General features: G+C 40.5%; 2 protein-coding genes across 3 annotated transcripts in view; both read left to right on the forward strand.

The window, feature by feature from the left end:
* Positions 1–4,619: 4,619 nt before the first annotated feature.
* Positions 4,620–9,860, forward strand: desi1a (desumoylating isopeptidase 1a). Its single transcript, XM_026910138.3, has 6 exons — positions 4,620–4,822; positions 6,048–6,069; positions 6,200–6,269; positions 6,439–6,548; positions 6,842–6,964; positions 8,448–9,860. Exons 1-6 carry the CDS (start codon positions 4,732–4,734, stop codon positions 8,539–8,541), a joined length of 510 nt encoding a protein of 169 aa, XP_026765939.1. The 5' UTR covers positions 4,620–4,731; the 3' UTR covers positions 8,542–9,860.
* Positions 9,861–14,656: 4,796 nt separating this feature from the next.
* The window catches only part of napsa (napsin A aspartic peptidase), a 16,881-nt gene continuing 9,037 nt past the window's right edge, over positions 14,657–22,500 (forward strand). The window contains exons 1-7 of one of the 2 annotated variants that reach the window (XM_053231493.1): positions 14,657–14,910; positions 16,950–17,025; positions 17,074–17,178; positions 17,919–18,042; positions 18,536–18,654; positions 20,120–20,319; positions 21,002–21,124. In XM_053231493.1, the coding sequence (XP_053087468.1) occupies positions 14,843–14,910; positions 16,950–17,025; positions 17,074–17,178; positions 17,919–18,042; positions 18,536–18,654; positions 20,120–20,319; positions 21,002–21,124 (815 nt within the window). In that variant the 5' untranslated portion in view covers positions 14,657–14,842. Of the gene's footprint in view, positions 14,911–16,949; positions 17,179–17,918; positions 18,043–18,535; positions 18,655–20,119; positions 20,320–21,001; positions 21,125–22,500 lie in introns of both variants that reach the window. The other variant, XM_053231492.1, reaches the window with a different exon arrangement.

The raw sequence follows: 22,500 nt of genomic DNA on the forward strand, positions 1-22,500 counted from the left end.
TTCACTGTAATCAGTGGAGATCATGAAGTCATAATGACTGCACGCAATTATTTTCCCAACTAGCTATTTTCAGTTTTTCCCCCAAAAAATAAATTTTAACTCACATTTCAGTTAATCTGGATTCTTCAAATAAAGGCTGAGTGAAAATAAATGAATGACTGAATAAGCATCATGTATATTTATAGACTGTCAACACATTCTGGAAAAAAGATGCGCAAATCTCCGTTATTAGCACAAGGGAGACTTTTTAATTAAAGTGCACTTAAATGTTAAAGAGAATGTCTCCAAATAATTCTTACTGAGCTCCATGCTGAGGACACACCGTCTCAAAACGATCTTTATCATTTTAACATATTATCCAATTATAAACTCAGGACTTATACGCTTTTTGAATATGTTCCTATGTCATAAAACATTGGCAATGTAGCCTACTTTTCCTTTAAAGGAATGGTTTATAAATGTGTTTTGTTTACAGGCTTATTAAGGAAAGGAAATTTTTTTTTGTTAAGCCCCGCCCCCTCGTTCAATTCACATCGGCTATTTAAGTCATCTCACAGCTGCACTGACACACACCAAGACAAATCACCTTGTTTTTTAAAGAAAAAAAAAATCTTAAATCTCTATTACCTATTCCAGAAAAACACAATTTTCAAGAACCCCACTTTATGCCACGGTGCGCTACAGTGCCAATCGTGGTCAGTCAGAAACTTTTATTCAGAGAAGATTCAGCACTTCTGTCAACAACCAAATTTATTCATATTAGGTTTTACAATAAACTATAAACTACTTTCCTTAATCTGAGCTGGAACCTGGTTTACCAGTTTATCATGTAATTTTGTGGACAACGTTTTCATCATTCTGGATTATTCTGGATTATTAAGGGTTCTTAGAGTCCAAAGAAAGGGACTCTTTTAACTCTTAAGCTCCCTAAAGAGGGACAACTGAAGAATATAGATTTTCTAAGAGTTTCGTAAGAGTGTACTCACTTTGTAAAAACAAGGACACAGACACGCAAAACCTTAACACAGCCATCATAATACTAACTTAACAAGATGGCTAAAGCTACCCCAGAAATTCATTGCTATAGCTAGCTAACAGAAGGCTAGTCCTGAAAAAAGAAAGAAATATTAATAAGGCTGAATAATAATAATACTTAATTAGCAATGTCAGAGAAGCTACGTTAAAAGTTAAAGATAAACAGAATAATTGGCACAAGTAGCTTAACTACAATAAAAACACATTTATTATCAACGTCGTCTCTTCTGCTAATTATAAATAATAGATAATCAATAAAATGTCTGACGAACTGTGTTCTTGTAAACTAATTATTCTCATACATCCTACCTGTATCACACAGAAACTACTTGTTCATACACACATACCACCATCACACACTCCGCCAAACCCCTTAGCTTCTCCTTTGCATAAAGTTTGTACAACTTTGTTGCGTCCTTTGCCCTTTCTCACTTTACATCCCTAACAGTCGCTTCTCCTCTTCTAGCCGGAAATCGCCAACTCTTATTGAAAACGAAATCGTTCCAGCCTCTTTGTTGCACTGCTGCAGGTGTGAATGTGGGGTTAATGGGAAATGCAGAATAGTATAGCAGGAAACATAAAAAAAGACTATCACAAAATCTTGGAAAGGATTTGGAACCTTTAACCTTTACACTCTTAAAAATGATTCTTTAACAGTTCTTCATATATTTTTTATGGATAGTTAACTTCATGAAATGGTTCTACTTTCTACAAAAGAAAGGTATTTAACAGAGAAACACGCTCTTGTGGGGTTTGTACATCGAGCTGTTCAGGGATTAGAGACTACCGGATCGTTTCTAGCATCAGGGACTGAGCGCTAATCTCATGGAGAGTTCCAAATTTCCCCAGACGATTTTATATATGTGAATTTTATGATGTTTACTTGTCAAGCTTTTTATATGGAAACCAAATGGCTGCCATCCAACGTGCCTGGAGCAGAGATAATAAACACTGTGTTTCACTCTGAGTAAAAATGAAAGTCAGGTTGTACAAACTGAAACTGAGAGTTATTTTCAGACACATATCATAAGCTTAAATCAGCAACATCTGATTTTAGCATACAATTTTAACTCTGTCACACAAAGAATAGGCATGTTGGCACAGCTGGTAGCTTTGCCAGCTCACAGCTTTAGAGTCCTTGGTTTGATCCTGAGATCCGGTTACTGTCTGTGTGGAGTTTCGCATGTTTCCTCTCGTCTCTCTGTGGGTTTCCTCTGGATTCGGTGGTTTCCTCCAACCTCCCAGAAACATGCCAGATTGGTGCCCTTATGTGTAAATGAGTGTGTGTGTGTGTGTGTGTGTGTGTGTGTGTGATGGACTGGTGTCTGATTCAGGGTGTAGCCATGTTGATTTGGTGTTACTTGCTGAACTCAGGAACTCGAAGTTGATGAGACCATCCTGGATTTCAAGATGAGAGGGTGTTTTTTTCATAGTCAGAGTTACAACCTATAGTCGAATGCAGCAATAGAAAATGAGCCAATGATAGTAAACTTACACAATCTGAAATAAATTGGGAAATGTTATTGGTGTGTGTGTCTGAATGTGTAACCAATGAGCAGTCAGCTAGGTCCTAACTGTTTGTAACTGGAGCTAGATAAGAGGAAGAAAAAACAACGTGGATAACTGTAAACACATGTCAATGAAAAGAAAAATTAAAAAAGAAAGAGAAGCCAGAGAAAGTGTATTTTTCCAATAAAAATTAAAAGCGAGCTCCAGTCTGAAATGAGACAAAGAAGCCTCAACATTCCATCACTGCTATTCGATGAGTGTGCCTTGACCTTGACCACGATAAAGTGCTTACTGAAAATGAATGAAAGAAATATTCTGAGATATTCTGCAAATGCAAACACAGCTCTGTTCTACAGTCACCGTCCACTTTATTAGGAACACCTGTACACCTGCACATTAATGCAGTTATCTAATCCGTCAATCATGTGGCAGCAGTACAGTGCAAAATATCATGCAGATGCAGGTTGAGAGCTTCAGTTAATGTTCACATCAAACATCAGAATGAAGAAAAAGTGTGATCTCTGTGACTTTAACTGTGGCATGGTTGTTGGTGCCAGATTGGTGGTTTGAGTTTTTCAGAAACTGCTGATCTCCTGGGATTTTCACACACAGCAGTCTCTAGAGTTTGTACAGAATGGTGCAAAAACAAAAACCATGTTGTGAGCGAAGGGTCTGCAGGCTGAAACACCTTGTTGATGAGAGAGATCAGAGGAAAATGACCAGACTGGTCAGAGCTGACAGGAAATTTATAGTAACTCAAATAATCACTCTTTACAACTGTGGTGAGCAGAAAAGCATCTCAGAAAGCACAACACATCAAATCTTTAGGTGGATGATGAGCTACAACAGGAGAAGACCACATCAGGTTCCACTTCTGTCAGCCAAGAACAGGAATCTGAGGCGATCATGGGCACAGACTCACTGAAACTGGACAGCTGAAGACTGTAAAAAAGACCAAGTGATTTTTTTTTCTAATCTTCAGCTATCCAGTGTGGGTGAGTCTGTGCCCATGATCACCTCAGATCCCTGACAGGAGAGGAACCTGATGTGGTCTTCTGCTGTTGTAGCTCATCCACGGCAAGGTTTGATGTGTTGTGCGTGCTGAAAAAAGTGATTATTCGAATTACTATATCCTTCCTGGCAGCTCAAACCAATCTGGCCATTTTCCTCTGACCTCTCTTATCAGCAAGGCGTTTCCACACACAGAACTGTTACTCACTCAGTGTTTTTTTGTTTTTCTCACCATTCTGTGTAAACTCTAGAGACTGCTTTGTGTGTGAAAATCCCAGGAGATCAGTAGTTTCTGAAGTACTCATACTAGCCCAAACCTGTTCCAACATGACTGTACCACTGAAGACTCCATGAAGACATGGTGTGTGAAGGTTGGCGTGGAAGAACTCGAGTGTCCTGCTCAGAGCCGTGACCTCAACCCCACTGAACACCTTTGGGATGAACTGGAACACCGACTGAACCCCAGACCTCCTCGACATCCCAACATCAGCGCCTGACCTCACTAATGCTCTTGTAGCTGAATGAACACAAATCCCCACAGCCACGCTCCAACATCTAGTGGAAAGACTTCGCAGAAAAGTGGAGCTTATTATAACACTGAACACGGGGGGAATAAACTTGGAATGAGATGTTCAACAAGCACATATGGGTGTGATGGTAAGGGGTGCACATACTTTTGGCCATATAGTGTATATACAGGGTACTAGCTCTTGTGATACCCCCCCATGTCTAAAATCTATGGCCACGTCACTGGTTAGCTCATCTACGGTAATGTTTGAAAGCTTGAGCCCTACATATCGCATTAGGATACAGATTTCCTGTAATAATTAGCTCGCAGTCATATATCAACCTGATCTAATTTCTTTTCTTTTTTTCATTTTATTCCTGAGTAAGTATGAGTCAACTCGAGTGTGAGTCAAGCTGCAGCGTCTCCATTTCCACAGAGCTCCCTGAGGTGACGTGATCGACTTCCCAACCGTCCAATCATCTGAGTGTGTGTAGGCATGACTAGCCAATCCTGTCTCAGGAGGCGGGCCAACACTGCTATTGTCCAATCCTAGCGCAGGGGGCGGGGCTTGTAGTGCGGAAAGTGACGCTGCAGGAGGCTGGAGATTGCTAGTCATTTTCATCACCAGCATAGCAACAAAAAAAAAAAAAGAAAGAAAAAAAGAAAAAATGGATAAAAACAGTACAACGTTCCCCGTCCAGCTTTATATTTACGACTTGTCAAAGGGAATGGCGCGCCAGCTCAGCCCGATAATGCTCGGTGAGCGGTGATAATAACCTGCTTCTGCTTATTTATTAGCGTAGTGTAACGGATGACCGGCGGCTAGCGGCGCGCGCTAATGCTAATCCTTTCGTTTTCTGACAGGATGGTCACTATGGCAACACGTTTAGGTCGCGTTGAGTGCATTCTCGAGTAAAGACAGCTTCATGTCTGTGTATGTTAAGCTGAAATAATGACATTTAAGTGTTTATTTAAGGAACACGGCCCTCTGGAGGTACAGGTGAAAAGTTTAGATGTGGAAAATGTCTGATTTTTGGCGAGTTTTTTGCTCAGATGGCGATGCAGCAAAATCTCGCGATATTTAGAACGCGCTTACCTCACGGATACAGGAAGTATCGCGATATTAAGGATGCGTTTACCTCATAGATACAGGAAATATCGCGATATTTAGAACGGTTTTAACGTCTATCAAAATAATGATGAAGAGATTACAAATTAATGTTCAGGATTGAAGTGATATGAAGAGGGGAGAAAGTAAAAAGAATGAAAATAATAAACAAAAAGGAAGGAAGAAGGGCACGAGAAGGACGACAAGGAAAAAAGAAAGCTAGAAAGAAAGAAGATGGAATGGATAGATAGATAGATAGATAGATAGATAGATAGATAGATAGATAGAGGGATGGAGGGGAGAAAGAATAAGAGAGAGGTTAAGAGAAAGAAAGACAAAAAGAAAGAATGGAGCAATGAAAGAGAGAATGAAGAAAAAATGAAGAGAGAAAGAGTTTGAGAAAGAAAATATAGAAGAATAAAATGGAAGAGAGCAGAAATTAAAAAGAAGAGAGAGAAAGAGAGAGAGAAAACTAGAAGGAAGAGATGGTGGAACAGAGAAAGAATAAATGAAATAGAAATAAAGGAGAAGGAAAGAGAACGAAAGAGAGACAGAAAGAGCTGAAAAAGGAAAGATTTGGAACGAGGGAAGAAATGAATTAAAAACAAAAGGAGGGGACGGAGGTGAGGAACGAGAGAGAGAGAGAGAGAAGGAAAAGGAGGGCAGTGAAAGAAAGAGGAGCAAGCGTACTCGCATCAGAATGACTTCTAACATACAAGCTCCGCCCTCAGACTTTAGGCCACGCCCCCCGCCCGATCGTGCCGCCGCTGTGGCGTGACTCCACACAACGTCACCATCTACGAATTAATGATGGAGTTTTAACTCCTTAAGTTTTTTTTTTTTAACTCATTTCCTGTTTTATTTTTCTGTTTACAGGGAAGCAGCTTGATGGAATTTGGTAAGTTGTGACAAATAAACAGTGCTGACACTGGAGACTCCTTCCATAAATGTTAAATAAACTTTATCTCCTTATAGAAAACGTCACCATATCAAAAATTACACACTTTTATTTATTTTTTTGTTCTCAGGCACACGTCCATCGTGGTGTACGGAGAGGAGTTCTTCTTCGGTGGTGTCGGGATCTCCAGCTGCCCTCCGGTAAGTCTCTTCTGACTCCGCCCACTCTGTGACATCACCAAAACTGCAGTTTGAGCCAAGAGTGTTTGTTATGTGAACTCAGGTGAAGACATCACGGTTAAGAGAAAGGTGTGTGTGTGTGTGTGTGTGTGTGTGTGCGCGTGTGTGTGTGTGTGTGTGTGTGTCGCAGGGTGGGACGATGCTCGGGCCGCCCGATACGGTGGCGGAGCTGGGCAACACGGAGGTGAACGAGGAGATCTTTATGGACTACCTGTCATCGCTCGGAGAAACCACGTACAGGTGCGTGCACATGATCCGTAGTTCAACGTGTGTGCGTTCTGATTGGTCAGAAGGAGTTGGAAGGAGTCTCCAGTGTCAGTATCAGTGCTTTGTAACAGTCGGAGGTGAAACTGTAACTTTAAGTTTTCCGACATCTTCAGCACGGAGGAGTTTAAACTTTGACGGGTTGCTGTGGTATAAGAGGAATAAAACACATTGGAATAAAACACACAAATAAATCTCTCTCTCTCTCTCTCTCTCTCTGTGTGTGTGTGTGTGTGTGTGTGTGTGTGTGTGTGTGTGTGTGTGTGTAGAGGGGAGAGATACAGGTTGTTTGAGCACAACTGTAACACCTTCACTAACGAAGTGGCTCAGTTTCTAACAGGCCGGAAGATTCCTGCTTACATCACGGACCTGCCGTCTGAAGTGCTCTCCACGTACGTCTTCCACACACACACACACACACACACACACACACACACAGAGGGAGAGAGAGAGAGAGAGAGAGCAGTGATTTAGGTGTACGCTCAGTACAGCTCCTCCTGACTCCGCCCCCTACACCGTGCCGTGATCCTGCGTTAGATGATCTACGCTACATGAGATGAAGGTACTACAGCGTGTTCTGATCCGTTTGCGGTCGTGAAGCGACACAGTCGAAGACACGGGTCTAAAATTAACCCGGGGTGTGATTTTTACCGGCACTCGGAAGTGATCCTGTGAAGTTTCCGGCCCCTCGGTGCCGTAATAAACACTTTGATCACACAACAACCTGATGAAGCGTCCCAGAATAAACGCTGTGAATAAACGCTCCGTTTTCTATCACATCGTCTGAATTTGTCTCTTCACACACACACACACACACATGTGTGACATGTCTGCTGTCAGAACCAGAGCTGTGTTATAGATCAGAAGAACAGGAGCAGAGCTCAGGATACACACACTGCATAATTACTCTTATTATTATTATTATTATTATTATTATCAATTGAATCAATTAACATTTGTTAACTATTGAATGAATCAATTGAATCACTTAACATTTGTTAACTATGGAATGAATCAGTTGAATCAATTGAATCAATTGAACTTAAATTGAATCAATTGAACTTTAATCTGTTAACTATAGGATGAATCAATTGAATCAGTTGAATCACTTGCATTTGTTAACTATAGGATGTAAGTGATTCAAATGATTTAATTGATTTGTCCCATAGTTGAAAATGTAAGTGATTCAATTGATTCAACTTATTCAACTGATTCATCACATACTTAATAAATGTAAGTGATTCAAGTGATTCAATTGATTCATCCCATAGTTAACAAATGTAAGTGATTCAACTGATTCAATTGATTCATCCTATAGTTAACAAATTAAAGTTCAATTGATTCAATTGATTCAACTGATTCATTCCATAGTTAACAAATTTAAGTGATTCAATTGATTCATCCAACAGTTAACAAATGTTAAGTGATTCAACTGATTCAATTGATTCATCCCATAGTTAACAAATGCAAGTGATTCAACTGATTCAATTGATTCAACACTTAAATTTGTTAACTGTGGGATGAATCAATTGAATCACTTAACATTTGTTAACTATGGAATGAATCCGTTGAATCAATTGAATCAATTGAACTTAAATTGAATCAATTGAACATAAATTTGTTAACTATGGGATGAATCAATTGAATCAGTTGAATCACTTGCATTTGTTAACTATGGGATGAATCAATTGAATCACTTGAATCACTTACATTTATTAGATGTGAGATGAATCACTCGAATCATCCAGAGCTGTGTTATAGATCAGAAGAACAGGAGCAGAGCTCAGTATACACACACTGCATAATTACTCTTATTATTATTATTATTATTATTATTATTATTACTACATGTTTAACTCCTCATGTGTCTCTCAGGCCGTTTGGTCAGGTCCTGAGGCCGATCCTGGACTCCATCCACATTGCGCCCCCTGGTGGAAGTGTTATCAACAGCCAGAATAATCACAGCTAGGTCTCCTTTCACCAGCGCCGCACTCACACACTCACACACACTCACACACTCACACTCACACACTCACACACTCACACTGGCAGCTTGTGTTTGTGTTTAAACAGTCATGTTGGGTTGAGACTCGGGGATCGGGTGTGTGCTGTCGTTTGTTTCCTGCTCCTGCTGTACAGACACACGCCTCTGATCCTCGGCTCTGATCCTCACGCCGCAGTCCTGAAGCCACAGTCAGGGATCTCATTACTCCATCTCCGTATACGCCCAGCTGCCGCTCCATCAGGTCCACCTCCACTCGCTGTACTCCACTGAGTATTGCACCCCGTCTGCCCCGTCCATGAAGGAGGGGAAGGGGGGAGACAGTCGCTGAGCAGACACGAGCCGCGCGCCCGGTCTTGATCTGCCGCTCGTCCACATCATACAGACGTCTCTGTCTCCCCGGCGGCGTTTTAACTGGAGAAAGAAACCACGTTCAGTTTCATCATTCACCATTATACGAACCATTTCTTAACTATGGGATGAATCAACTGAATCAATTGAATCACTTAACATTTGTTAAGTATGGAATGAATCACTTGAATCAACTGAATCATTTACATTTGTTAACTATGGGATGAATCAGTTGAATAAGTTGAATCAATTGAATCACTTACATTTGTTAACTATGGGATGAATCACTTGAATCAATTGAATCACTTACATTTGTTAACTATGGGATGAATCACTTGAATCATTTAAATCACTTGAATCAACTGAATCACTTACATTTGTTAGGTGTGAGATGAATCAGTTGAATCATTCAAATCAGTCAAATCACTTACATTTGTTAGCTACAAGTTTAATCAGTTGAAGTCGGACAAATTAATCAAATCACTCACCTTTTTTGTTATTTATGAGATGAATCACTCGAATCAGTCAAACCGTTTACCTTTGTAAATGATTCCGGCCATGTTGGTGAATGGAATTATGGGATTGTCTACATTGTAAAGGACGCACGGGACGCTGGGTCCAAATTCTGCAGCTGATTTCCTGCCTTCTGATTGGAGCACAGTGATGATTCAGGTGGTGTTCATTCTCAGCACAGCAGTGCCACTGATGTGGACGTGTGTGTGTGTGTGTGTGTGTGTGTGTGTGTAGTACAGTTACGAGTGTTATACAGATGAACAGAGCAGCTGCAAGAACCATGTATTTAATAATATGGGAACAGTGTGTGTGTGTGTGTGTGTGTGTGTGTGTGTGTGAAAATGAATCCTTGATTGTGGCACTTACAATTCAGTCATGCTCCTTTTTAAAAAAAAAAAAAAAAATTCAGAGTGTGTTAAAATTCTCGCAAGCAAATATCGTCTACGTAACTCCATCGTCTTATTTTAAACGCGGCTGGATCGCCGTGGAAACGGCGTAGAAACATCGACATCTTTAAACACAGCTATGTTTATTCAGATACGTTACTACAGTTTGAACCCGTCCTATAGTCAGTAAATGGGTTTTAAATCGAGTATTTATTATAATTAAAATTGTTAATCTATAAATCTTTAGTAAATGAAGCCTCTAGTGTTTGTAGTGCGATTTCTAACTCTTTTCAGTGTTATACAGTGTTTAATCTCTCATGAACATTTGATTTTTGTCCATTTATTTGCACATTATTTGAACTCCTGACCTCTTTCCTGTGTTTTTAGTCACTGCACTTTGTGTTTAAGTTAGTGGTTGCCATATTACAGTATTATTTATTTTATTTTTTCAGCAAAGCCTGATCTGGACCAGGTGTGAGATAAACCGCACAACAGATTGTTGTTGTTGTTGTTGTTGTTGTTGTTGAGTTTTCACAACGTAAACTCAATCATAACGGGAATAAAGCGCACGGATCAAGACACGTAGAGACAGATTACAGATTAACGTAGGAAAAATAAGCATTAGCACGAATTTCTGATGCCTGATTTGGTTTAAACCGAAAACCGCCTTTGTCACTTTATTATCATATTTTAACTTATCATTGCAATTTTTCTATTTATTAACAATAATATAATTAAAATGATGTATTATGTTGCCATAAATATTTATCTGATGTTATGATTTGCGCAATGTGTTACATGTGTACTCTGTCGTAATACCTAGAATTTAATATTTAACATATATATATATATATTTATTATAATTATTATTACATTATACGAACGTATTCATCTCAATAAAGAAAAACAGCTGAGATCGTGTGTGTGCTTGTCATTATATTGGACTTAAGAGCTAAAGAACTGATAATTTACCTATTTCATTGATATTATTTTACATTTTAATGTAAAATAAATAAAAACTTATTTCATTTTTATTATTTTATTTTATAGCAGATGTTTCCATCTAGTCCACAAGACACAATAATAACTGAATCTACACACAGGAACCAGTTCAGAAGTTTCCACACACTCGATTCTTAATCCTGTGTGTGTTTCCTGATGATCAGAGACTGTTTTTATGTTTTGTGATCGTTCTTCATGAGGCTCTTGTTTGTCCTGAGCAGTTAAACTGCACACTGTTCTTCAGTAAAATCCTCCAGCTCCTGCACCTTCTCTGCTTTTCCAGCATCTTCTGCGTATCTGACTCCTTTCCATCAGCAGCTACATGATGCTGAGATCTTTTCACACTGAGGACAGCTGAGCGACTCGAACACGGTGTAAATTCTTATTATTTTGTTTAAAGATCTTATGTTTTTTATTTAGTCCTGCCCTTCAAAAGCTACATAAGATATTTACATGTTTCTCAGAAGACAAACTAATAACTGAATTTACACCGATCATCCTGTTCAAAAGTTTACACCCCCTTAATGCTCTTAATGTATCGTGTTTCCTTCTTGAGCTTCAGTGAAAGTTTGCAGCTTCTGTAATAGTCGTGTTCGAGTCTCTCAGCTGTCCTCAGTGTGAAAAGATGGATCTCAGCATCATAGAGCTGCTGATGGAAAGGAATCAGATACGCAGAAGATGCTGGAAAAGCAGAGAAGGTGCAGGAGCTGGAGGATTTTACTGAAGAACAGTGTGCAGTTTAACTGCTCAGGACAAACAAGAGCCTCATGAACAACTTTCACAAAACATAAAAACGTTCACTGATCTTCAGGAAACACACACAGTATTAAGAATTTAGTGTGTGGAAACTTCTGAACTGGTTCCTGTGTGTAAATTCAGTTATTATTGTGTCTTGTGGACTAGATGGAAACATCTGCTATGTGAAATCACTTATTCAGGGCAGAACTAAATAAAAAACAAAATGCAATTTTTATGATTCTTCTTTTAAATTATTAACATTTTGTGGATTAAGCAACGGATATGTTAACTTATGACCTCAGCTGTATAAGATCAGGTTATGTGTAAGCAACTCATAACTCATAACTTTAGCGTTTTACTAAACATATAGAAACCACACACACACACACACACACACACACACTCGTATATATATATATATATATACTTTATATACTTTATATATGTATATAATAATGTATGATTAATCCTTTGCCTGATGTCTGCTTGTCTTTTACTTCTCTACTGGACAGATTGACTTTAACACCTTTAGTCATTGTCCTGATGGCAGTGACGTAATCCAGGTAACGTGTCCCTCTAAAATAGGGTCTGAAATACCCAAACTAAAGCCTGTGGATCATTTTATAACCATAATAAAAAATAATACAAAATAAACGTAGATCTGCTGTTTAGAAAGTGAAAAATGGAAGTCTCTGGACTGAAAAAAGTTGGTGTCACTTTCAGCTGTGATTCAGTGAGTCATTGAAAAGAGCTGAATCTTTTGACTCCCAAATCTCGATTTGTTGGTCTTTACCCTATTCATTGCTTAAACTGTTCAGTGAATTGCATAGTCTGTATTATATATGTTATAAAAGAACTAGTTAAATATGTGTAACAGCAGTAAGGTGGTGCATAATTAAGCTGATAAATACCCTACAGTAATCAGTCAGATATTAATAGTCATGTGTTTGCACTTAACTTTGATTAAAGTGCTACAGTAGAGTACGTTATAAACATCACGCTGCCTTGCTCACACACACATCAGAGTCACACACACGTCTTAACTGGAACTGACTCTGAATCAGAGCAATGATTTCCAACAACGATCATCACAGGATCGGTTTCTGTTTCCGGGATATTTCATCCTCAGACCTGGCTGCCTCTGCCAGGAGGTTAAGACTTGAACATAGATAGAGCTTTCACCAAGATGATGACTTCAAACACACTTCCAAAAGTAACATATTGCTTCATGAGCGTCACGTTATCAGGATCTGAACCCTACTGTGGTGTGAAGCTGAAAACGACATCCACACACACAAACCTCAGTGTTCCTCATGGAAGAGTTTCACCAGGATCATCTCTCCAACCTTGTTAGATATTACAGGAAGTGACCCGGTGCTGTTATTCTCTCCAGCGAACACCAGGTGTCACAAAACTGTCATTAATTATAAGGGTGCCAATACTTTTTTTTATAGCGAAATGTTTGGCAGAAAAAAAACCCTGCACCATTTAAGAAAACAACTGATTAAAACTCTACAACGTTTCTGTATTTTCTGAGCTGAAAATATGACTTATTGCAGAATTATTGGCACCCTTCGTAAAATGTGCAAATGATTGTGTATTGTGCTGTTCTAACCAAAAAATAATTCTCATAACACTAAAATAGCTTAATCGTAGCCTATTTGTTTCACAAAATATATGTACTAAACACTATTTTAAATAGAAGAAAGCTCGTGAGCGTCTTTACCACCTTTAGAAGCTTACGGGACTTTAAACTGGCGTCTGAGGAGCTTTTCCACCTGCACCATCGAGAAGCATCACAGCCTGGTTGGAGATCAGCACCATGCAGGATAGACGGCTCTCCAGAAGCTGGTGTGATCAGCTGAGCGTACCATCCACATCGAGCTCCCTGACCTGCAGTCTATCTACAGCAAGCAGTGCTGGACCAAGGCCAGGAAGATAGTGAAGCACCTCAGAAATCTGAACAATGGACTCTTATCTCTGTTGTGGTCAGAGAAGCTCTTCCGCTCCCTGAAGTTCAACACAGAGAGAACGAGGAGGAGCTTCTGCCCACAGGACATTCAGGCCCTGAACCTGGAAAACCCCCAGGACTAGAGCTTGGACTCGCTTTCACACCAACATCAACACCAACACCACCTTCACTCCTGCTAATATACGCAAATTATCCTGTATTTCTAATTATTTATTATATATATGTTTACTACAGTTACCTCAGTCTGAAGTTACACAGCGTTATATTTCATAAACAACTGCACACATCTGCACTTTATTCAAAATACAGTGTCTTTGTATCCCTTATATTATATTTTTATAGTTTTATAGTTTTATAGTTTTCCTTTCCTACTAAATTCTGGTTTACATACATTAAATTTTTTTTATATAATTATTTTTATTTTCATGAACAAATGTAATTATTTGTACACACACAAAACTCTTTACATTGTTAATCTCTTCCCAGCGAAGCCGGAACAAACTGCCTTCGAAGAAAATTAAAAAGTTTTAATTATTTAGGGGAAAAAATGGGCAAAAATCTCCATATAAATTTTATTTTTATGTCACTGACAGTCAAAAAAAAAGCATTTCACTTCACTGCATGTTGTACTGTGTATGGTTGTGTAAAATACCAATAAAATTTGAATTTGAATAAATGCAAATAAATTGTCATCAAATAAAAAATTATACGTCATTATTTCAGTATATGTGTTATTCTCTTTATATTTCAGTTTGTGTTTATTTTACATAAAGGGTGCCAATAATTCTGGACCACCTGCATGATAGATTCATTTGGCAGTTTGTTCAGAGGAATTTATAAATAAGACATAAATCAGTCCAAAAAACTGGATCAAATTAAAAATAACATGTAATAAAAACTATTAAATTTATTAATAAATATAATAAACATGTATAAATAACAACATCTAAACTACATCAAATAACAAAATTATATATAGCATCAGTTAGTTTTGGTTTTAAAAATTTTTAAACAATCTGGCAACACTGTGGTGTGATTAGATTGACATTGGATTGACACCAGCAGCCAATCACAGGCGAGATGATGTTTATTTATCCAATCAGCGCTGACGTGACCGGAAAGAGCCGAGACTTGCCGAAAGTTTCCGAAGTTCAATGACGGAAATAACGGAGGCCTTCAGTCGCAGTTCTTCCACAGTGCAGAGAGAGAGAGAGAGAGAGAGAGAGAGAGAGAGTTAACAAACTTTGAACTTGCACTCGGTTTGTTTGTTTGTTTGTTTGTTTGTTGGTGCTTTGAGGTGTAAAACATGAAGAATCTCGCACTGATTGTGGGATTAATGCTGTTTGTTGTTGTGAGCAGTGACGCCATTATCAGGTAAATAAGAATAAGAATAAGAATAATAATGATGATGATGATACTAAAAGAAACCTCATTGGTGTTTTGTTTCATTTCATTTAGCACCTCAGTGTGATGCAGGAGGAGAAATGCTCAGTGAGGGATTTGTTTTGCTGGTGTTCAGTTTTTGTTGTGTTTCTGAGCAGGAAAAGAAGAAGCAGTAGATTAGAAACAGCTTGTAACATGTTGCTCAGTGTATACACACATGTGATGCTGTGTGGTTGTGTATTTGTGTATTTATTCTGATGAATGCATCACGTGTGTGGGATTAAAACACAAAGCCAGGTTGTGTAATATCTCTTTCACACACAAGCTGCATTTGTTGTTTAATCCTCTCTTTATTTGCACTTGCTGTACTTCATGGACTGTGATGGACTTCATTTTCTGTTGAAGTGAAAGGTTTGGAGGTAGCAGGCATGAGTCTGGTTCCTCAGTCCTCCTGTCCATGCCTTCTTTATCTTCACTGTAGACCTTGTGCTAAAAATAAGTTTCATTTTCTCTTCTCTTTTTTCTCCCCCCTGTGAGAGAGGAGTGCAGCTTGTTGTGCAGAGATGAACTCTGTCCTGCCCCAGTCACGCTCTGGTTTTATTGTAGCAACACTTTTCTTATCAGGAAATGAGGAAGTAACTGTGCTTCAGTAATAAAGTTTATTTTTATTTTTCAGTGCCACAAGAACAAGAGCTATTGAACATAGTCACATTATTATATAACCCTTCATTGGCTTCCTGTACTTTTTAGAATTCAGTTTAAGATTTTACTTATTGTTTTCAAAGCTCTTAATGGACAAGCCCCATCTTACATTTCTGATCTTAACGCCCAGGTCCCTCGGGTCGGCTAATAAAGCTCTGTTACACGTGCCTCAGTCTCGACTTAAATCAAAAGGGACGGAGCCTTTGCAGTCGCTGCTCCACGTCTGTGGAATCAGTTGCCACGTGACATCAGGAGTGCCGCTTCTCTTTCTATTCTCAAGTCTAGACTTAAGACACATTTTTATTCTCTTGCTTTTCCGGGCTTTTAACTTATTGTGTACTGTTGTCATTGTTGTTGATATTATTGTTTTATTATTATTATTGTTGTTAGAATTTGTTGTATTGGTTATTGTTCAGCACTTTGGTCAGTGTAATGCTGAATTTAAATGTGCTTTATAAATAAAACTTACTTACTTACTTACATTGACAACATTAATGCTGCCAGACAAAATTCAGTCCTTTTAAACACACGAGATGTTTTTGGTGCTTTTTTGTTTTTTAGTTTCTTCTGAAAGGTTTCTCTATAACGTAGAGAATTTGGTTTACAAAGAGCCGATTTCTTCTGAGGAGGCTTGGACATGCTCTGCTGCAGTAAAACAGAAAAACGTAGCAGTGTGTCGTCTGTAAACGAGTCGACTCTCTGAAGCGGCTCTTTCAGGTGAAGGTTATAAAGCGACTCGGTGAAGGTCAGTGTACAAGTGCAGCCAGATACAGTGTGCAGCTCCACATCAAACTGGGGCCTAGTACATTCAAAACTCAAGAAAACCCCCGAGTCTAAAGTCCTTCTGATTAAAATTGAGCGGTGTTCTGTGTTCAGGACTCGAACGCGTCTGATCACACACAGTTTAACCCTGACACTGGCACAGCGTAATGATTTAGTGCCGTGTGTTTGAGTCTCTGTGTGTTAGTGTGTCTGTAGTGCACTGAAAATTAATCTGCAGTTAATTACATCAGCGGTTTATTATATAATGAAGGCAGGCTGATATTATTAAAAAATATCACATCACAATACTCCAGAACATCTTCCCGATATGTGTGGTGATCATTTTTCTAACAAAGTGCCAACAACCTCCAGTGATTTTCTCCAGATTTTACAGAAACGATTCTCTTTCCTGATAAAGCGGAGGGAAGATTTTTATTTCTGTTCAGTGCAGTGATTAAGTAAGTAAGTGACGGTAATGATGATCTTGTGTAAAAGTGTGTCATGATGTTATTACGTTGTGATAGCGATATCGTGTGATCATATCACAACCAGTGGCTGTGTTTCAGGATTCCTCTGAAGCGGATGCGCTCTGTACGCCGCACGCTGGTGGATAGCGCTCTCGCTCAGGACCAGCTGAAGTGGCGGGCTGAGGAACGGGCTGAGGAACGGGCTGAGGAACGGGCTGAGGAACGGGCTGAGGAACGGGCTGAGGAACGGGCTGAGGAACGGGCTGAGGAGGCGTGGAGCATGAACGCTGCTCAGTTTCCTGTGGAGAAACTCTCAAACTTCATGGACGTAAGCAGCAGCAGCACCTTGATAAAGCTTTCCAAACTCCACCGCTAACACCATTTTATTCAGAGCAGCGTTTCACAGTGTTTTCTTTAAATGATCATATGATATGATCGCATTACTGATATTACACCACAGCTCTGCTATTCCTGATTAATTCTCGAGAACAGCAGCTCTGACAGTAGCGCAGGTTTCTATTAATGCACTCGCTCTAATACGTTATCGTTTCCATAGTAACAGCTCATTCGCAGGGACGTGTACAGAATAAACTGATTAAAAATGTGTGTAATCGTTGATATAGTGAAGTTTTCTGTAAGGAGAAATGTGTTTATGTAACATGTATGGAAGGAGTCTCCAGTGTGAGCGCTTTGTAACAGTCAGAGGTAAAGCTGGAACTTTAAGTTTTCCGACGTCTTCAGGACAGGGGAGTTTACGCTTCTTTGCGGTTTCTCAGTAACATGCGTAACAAGCTGCGTTTATTTTCTTATTAACTCATTAAGAGGGAGAATAAAGAGACTGTGGTGAGGGAACGAATGTTTATAGCTGCTATAACGTAAGTGACAGCAGGAACTAACTCGTTTCACTGAACATTAAATGTAACTATAAACGGATAAAACGTACGACGTGTCATTCTTTAAGAAGTGAAAATGTAGAATGGTTGGTAAATTGCTGTGGTGTAGGAGGAGCCACTCGGGGACGTGCTGCTGTGGGAGAATAAGAGCTTTATTGTGCCGTGATGTTTTCAGGCTCAGTATTTCGGCGTGATCAGCATCGGGACTCCGCCGCAGAGCTTCACCGTGCTGTTCGACACCGGCTCCTCCAACCTGTGGGTTCCCTCCATCCACTGCTCCTTCCTCGACCTGGCCTGCTGTGAGTCAACAGCTGACCGCTACACCACACTGCACAACGCGGAGCAGAGGAGACTTCTGACTGAATTATTGGCACCCAGACGAATAAATTCTCTCTCTCTCTCTCTCTCTGTATCTCTCTCTCGCTATCTCGTTCTCTATCTCTCTCTCGCTCTCTTTTGCTCTTTCTCTCTCTCTCGCTCGCTCTCTCACTCTGTCTCGCGCTCTCTCTCTTTCACTCTCTCTTGCTTGCTCTCTCTCTCATTCTTGTTCTTTCTCTCTTGCTCTCTCTCTCTCTGCCGCTCTCTCGCTCTCTCTCTGCCGCTCTCTCGCTCTCTCTCTGCCGCTCTCTCTCTTGCTTGTTCTCTCTCGTTCTTGTTCTCTCTCTCTGCCGCTCTCTCGCTCACTCGCTCTCTCTTGCTTGCTCTCTCTCGTTCGTTCTTGTTCTCTCTCTCTCTCTTGCTCTTTCTCTCTCTTGTTCTTGTTCTCTCTCTCTCTCTCTCTCTCTCTCTCAGGGCTCCACCATCGTTATAACTCTAAGAAGTCGAGTACTTACGTACAGAACGGTACTAAGTTCTCCATCCAGTACGGCAGAGGAAGTCTGAGAGGTTTCTTCAGTCAGGACACAGTCACGGTGAGTGTCCTGCATTCAGACGGAGTGTGTTTCACATCTTTACTAGCTACTAAAGCTGTTCTATAATTGTGTGTGTTGATGTGTGTGTGTGTGTGTTGATGTGTGTGCTTGTTGGTGATGTGTGTGTGTGTGTGTGTGTGTGTTGATGATGATGGTGTGTGTGTGTGTGTGTGTGTGTGTGTTGATGATGTTGATGATGGTGTGTGTGTGTGTGTGTGTTGATGATGATGGTGTGTGTGTGTTGATGATGATGGTGTGTGTGTGTGTTGATGATGGTGTGTGTGTTGGTGTTGATGATGTGTGTGTGTGTGTGTTGATGATGATGATGATGTGTGTGTGTGTGTGTGTGTGTTGATGATGATGTTGATGTGTGTGTTGATGGTGTGTGTGTTGATGATGATGATGATGTTGATGTGTGTTGTGCGTGTTGGTGATGATGTGTGTGTGTGTGTGTGTTGATGATGATGATGTGTGTGTGTGTGTGTGTGTGTTGATGATGATGGTGTGTGTGTGTTGATGATGATGGTGTGTGTGTGTTGATGATGATGGTGTGTGTGTGTTGATGATGATGGTGTGTGTGTGTGTTGATGATGGTGTGTGTGTTGGTGTTGATGATGTGTGTGTGTGTGTGTTGATGATGATGATGATGTGTGTGTGTGTGTGTGTGTGTTGATGATGATGTTGATGTGTGTGTTGATGGTGTGTGTGTTGATGATGATGATGATGTTGATGTGTGTTGTGCGTGTTGGTGATGATGTGTGTGTGTGTGTGTGTTGATGATGATGATGATGTGTGTGTGTGTGTGTGTTGATGATGATGTTGATGTGTGTTGTGCGTGTTGGTGGTGGTGGTGGTGGTGATGTGTGTGTGCGAGTTGGTGATGATGTGTGTGTGTGTGTGTGTTGATGATGATGATGATGTGTGTGTGTGTGTGTGTTGATGATGATGTTGATGTGTGTTGTGCGTGTTGGTGATGATGTGTGTGTGTGTGTGTTGATGATGATGATGTGTGTGTGTGTGTGTGTGTGTTGATGATGATGATGATGATGTGTGTGTGCGAGTTGGTGATGATGTGTGTGTGTGTGTGTTGATGATGATGATGATGTGTGTGTGTGTGTGTGTGTGTTGATGATGATGTGTGTGTTGATGATGATGTGTGTGTTGATGATGATGTGTGTGTTGATGATGATGTGTGTGTTGATGATGATGATGATGTGTGTGTTGATGGTGTGTGTGTGTGTGTGTTGATGATGATGATGATGGTGTGCGAGTTGGTGATGATGATGATGGTGTGCGTGTTGGTGGTGGTGGTGATGATGTGTGTGTGTGTGTGTGTGTGTGTTGATGATGATGTGTGTGTTGATGATGATGTGTGTGTTGATGATGATGTGTGTGTTGATGATGATGTGTGTGTTGATGATGATGATGATGTGTGTGTTGATGGTGTGTGTGTGTGTGTTTGCAGCTGGCAGGTCTTGACGTACAGGACCAGCTGTTTGCTGAGGCGGTGCAGCAGCCGGGCGTGGTGTTTGCCGTGGCGAGGTTCGATGGCGTGCTCGGAATGGCGTATCCCATCCTGTCAGTGGGAAACGTGCGACCCGTGTTCGACTCCATCATGGCCGCCAAACTCCTGCCGCAGAACATCTTCTCCTTCTACATCAACAGGTCAGACTTCACTCCGCCTTCTGGGCGTGGTCAGGAAGCGACTATCGCGACTGAGTGGAGACGACTGTTACGTTTTAACGCTTAATGATAAGTTCACGGTTATAAATAAAACAATTCAGCTAGTTAATTTACATGGACGCGTGTGATTGGCTGAAACGGAGGATCTGAGCTGGGGTGTGTGTGCGGTTGCTGAGCTCCGGTGTAGAGTTTAGTTCATTCTGGATGATTTTACGGTAAGGAAATGACACGGTGCCGTGCGCCGAACTGAAATGTTTCCATACAGACGGACGTGTTCAGTTCTGATCCCTCCCCTCGTCTTCCATTGGTCCAAACGGTTGCTTACATCACTGCACGGAGCGACAGTTTGATTCCAACTCCTCGAGTCATTTTCTCGATGACTTTCAGCTGTTACTTCTTTTTTAAAAAAGCAACACTTGACAACACGTTTCACATTTGTTGGTCTTTCATCTCTGACATGATTCCATTTTTTATTTTTAAAAGAGTTTCGTAAATGAGCTCAGTGTGTTTGTGTAAATTTAATTTTTCCCCCTAAAAGTTCCTCATAACTCACTAAACTCTCACTTCTGCTTTTTCTGGTGGTTCACATGTGGACTGAACGCTGTGCCTAAAGACTGTGTGTGTGTGTGTGTGTGTGTGTGTGTGTGTGTGTGTGTGTGTGTAGGGACCCTAAAGCGGAGATCGGGGGGGAGCTGATGCTGGGTGGTTTCGATCAGCAGTATTTTGATGGAGATATTCACTACCTGAACGTCACCCGTAAAGCGTACTGGCAGATCAAGATGGACAAGTAAGAAGTGATCGTGCACCACACACACACACACACACACACACACACACACACACACACACACACATATATACACACACACACGCACGCGCGTGCACACACAAATGCGGGAAAATCCCACTTGAAGAGATTTAACAGAAATCAGAAGCCTGTGTGTTTTACACAACATGAGCACAGCAATCACACACACACACACACCTCAACACACACCTCAACACACACCTCAACACACACCTCAACACACACACTCAAGGTTGCTCCCATGTTCTTTTGTGTAATAATACAGGAAGTGGAAGTTAAAGTTCACAAAAGCCCTTTTTTATCTCCTGACCAATAAAGACGCGGTTCAGGGGTCAAAGAGAAAAACAAACATGGAGGACGTGAGGTGATGTGATTTGATGTGACGTGGCACACGCATATACACACACACACACACACACACACACACACACACAAAGCTGTCTCAGGCTGCTTTTATACTTTTTTCAGAAAAATTGTTGTCTGGTGCACTTTGTTGTTGTACAAAAAAGGCTAATGTGACACACACTGTAACCATGACAACGCTCTTCAGCCCTAGTAACACAGATGAAATAAAGATTGGACATCACACACATCACATCTCACTCCACGCCACGTCATGCCACACCACATGACATCATATGACATCACATCATTCCACACCACATCACATCTCACCTCACGTCACGCCACATCACGCTGAACGTCCCAAACAAACACACGCTGTTATTTTAAGTTACAGTTTTCAGTTTGTTTCATTTTTCCCACCGAACGTCACGTTCACGTCCTCCATGTTTGTTTTTCTCTTTGACCCCTGAACCACGTCTTTATTGGTCAGGAGATAAAAAAGGGCTTTTGTGAACTTTTTTAACTTCCACTTCCTGTATTATTACACAAAAGAACATGGGAGCAACCTTGAGTGTGTGTTGATGTGTGTGTGTGTGTGTGTGTGTGTGTGTGTGTTGATGATGATGATGATGTTGATGGTGTGTGTGTGTGTGTGTGTGTGTGTGTGTTGATGATGATGGTGTGTGTGTGGTGATGCTGTGTGTGTGTGTGTGTGTGTTGATGATGGTGTGTGTTGATGATGGTGTGTGTGTGTGTTGGTGTGTGTGTGTGTTGATGATGGTGTGTGTGTGTGTTGATGGTGTGTGTGTATGTGTGTGTGTTGACGATGTGTTGACGATGATGTGTGTGTGTGTGTTGATGATGTGTGTGTGTGTGTGTGTGTGTGTGTGTGTGTTGATGATGATGTGTGTGTGTGTTGATGATGATGTGTATGTGTGTGTGTGTTGATGATGTGTGTGTGTGTGTGTTGATGATGATGTGTGTGTGTGTGTGTGTGTTGATGATGGTGT

Source organism: Pangasianodon hypophthalmus, chromosome 29 (genome assembly GCF_027358585.1).
Source record: "Pangasianodon hypophthalmus isolate fPanHyp1 chromosome 29, fPanHyp1.pri, whole genome shotgun sequence".
Lineage (NCBI taxonomy): Eukaryota > Metazoa > Chordata > Actinopteri > Siluriformes > Pangasiidae > Pangasianodon > Pangasianodon hypophthalmus.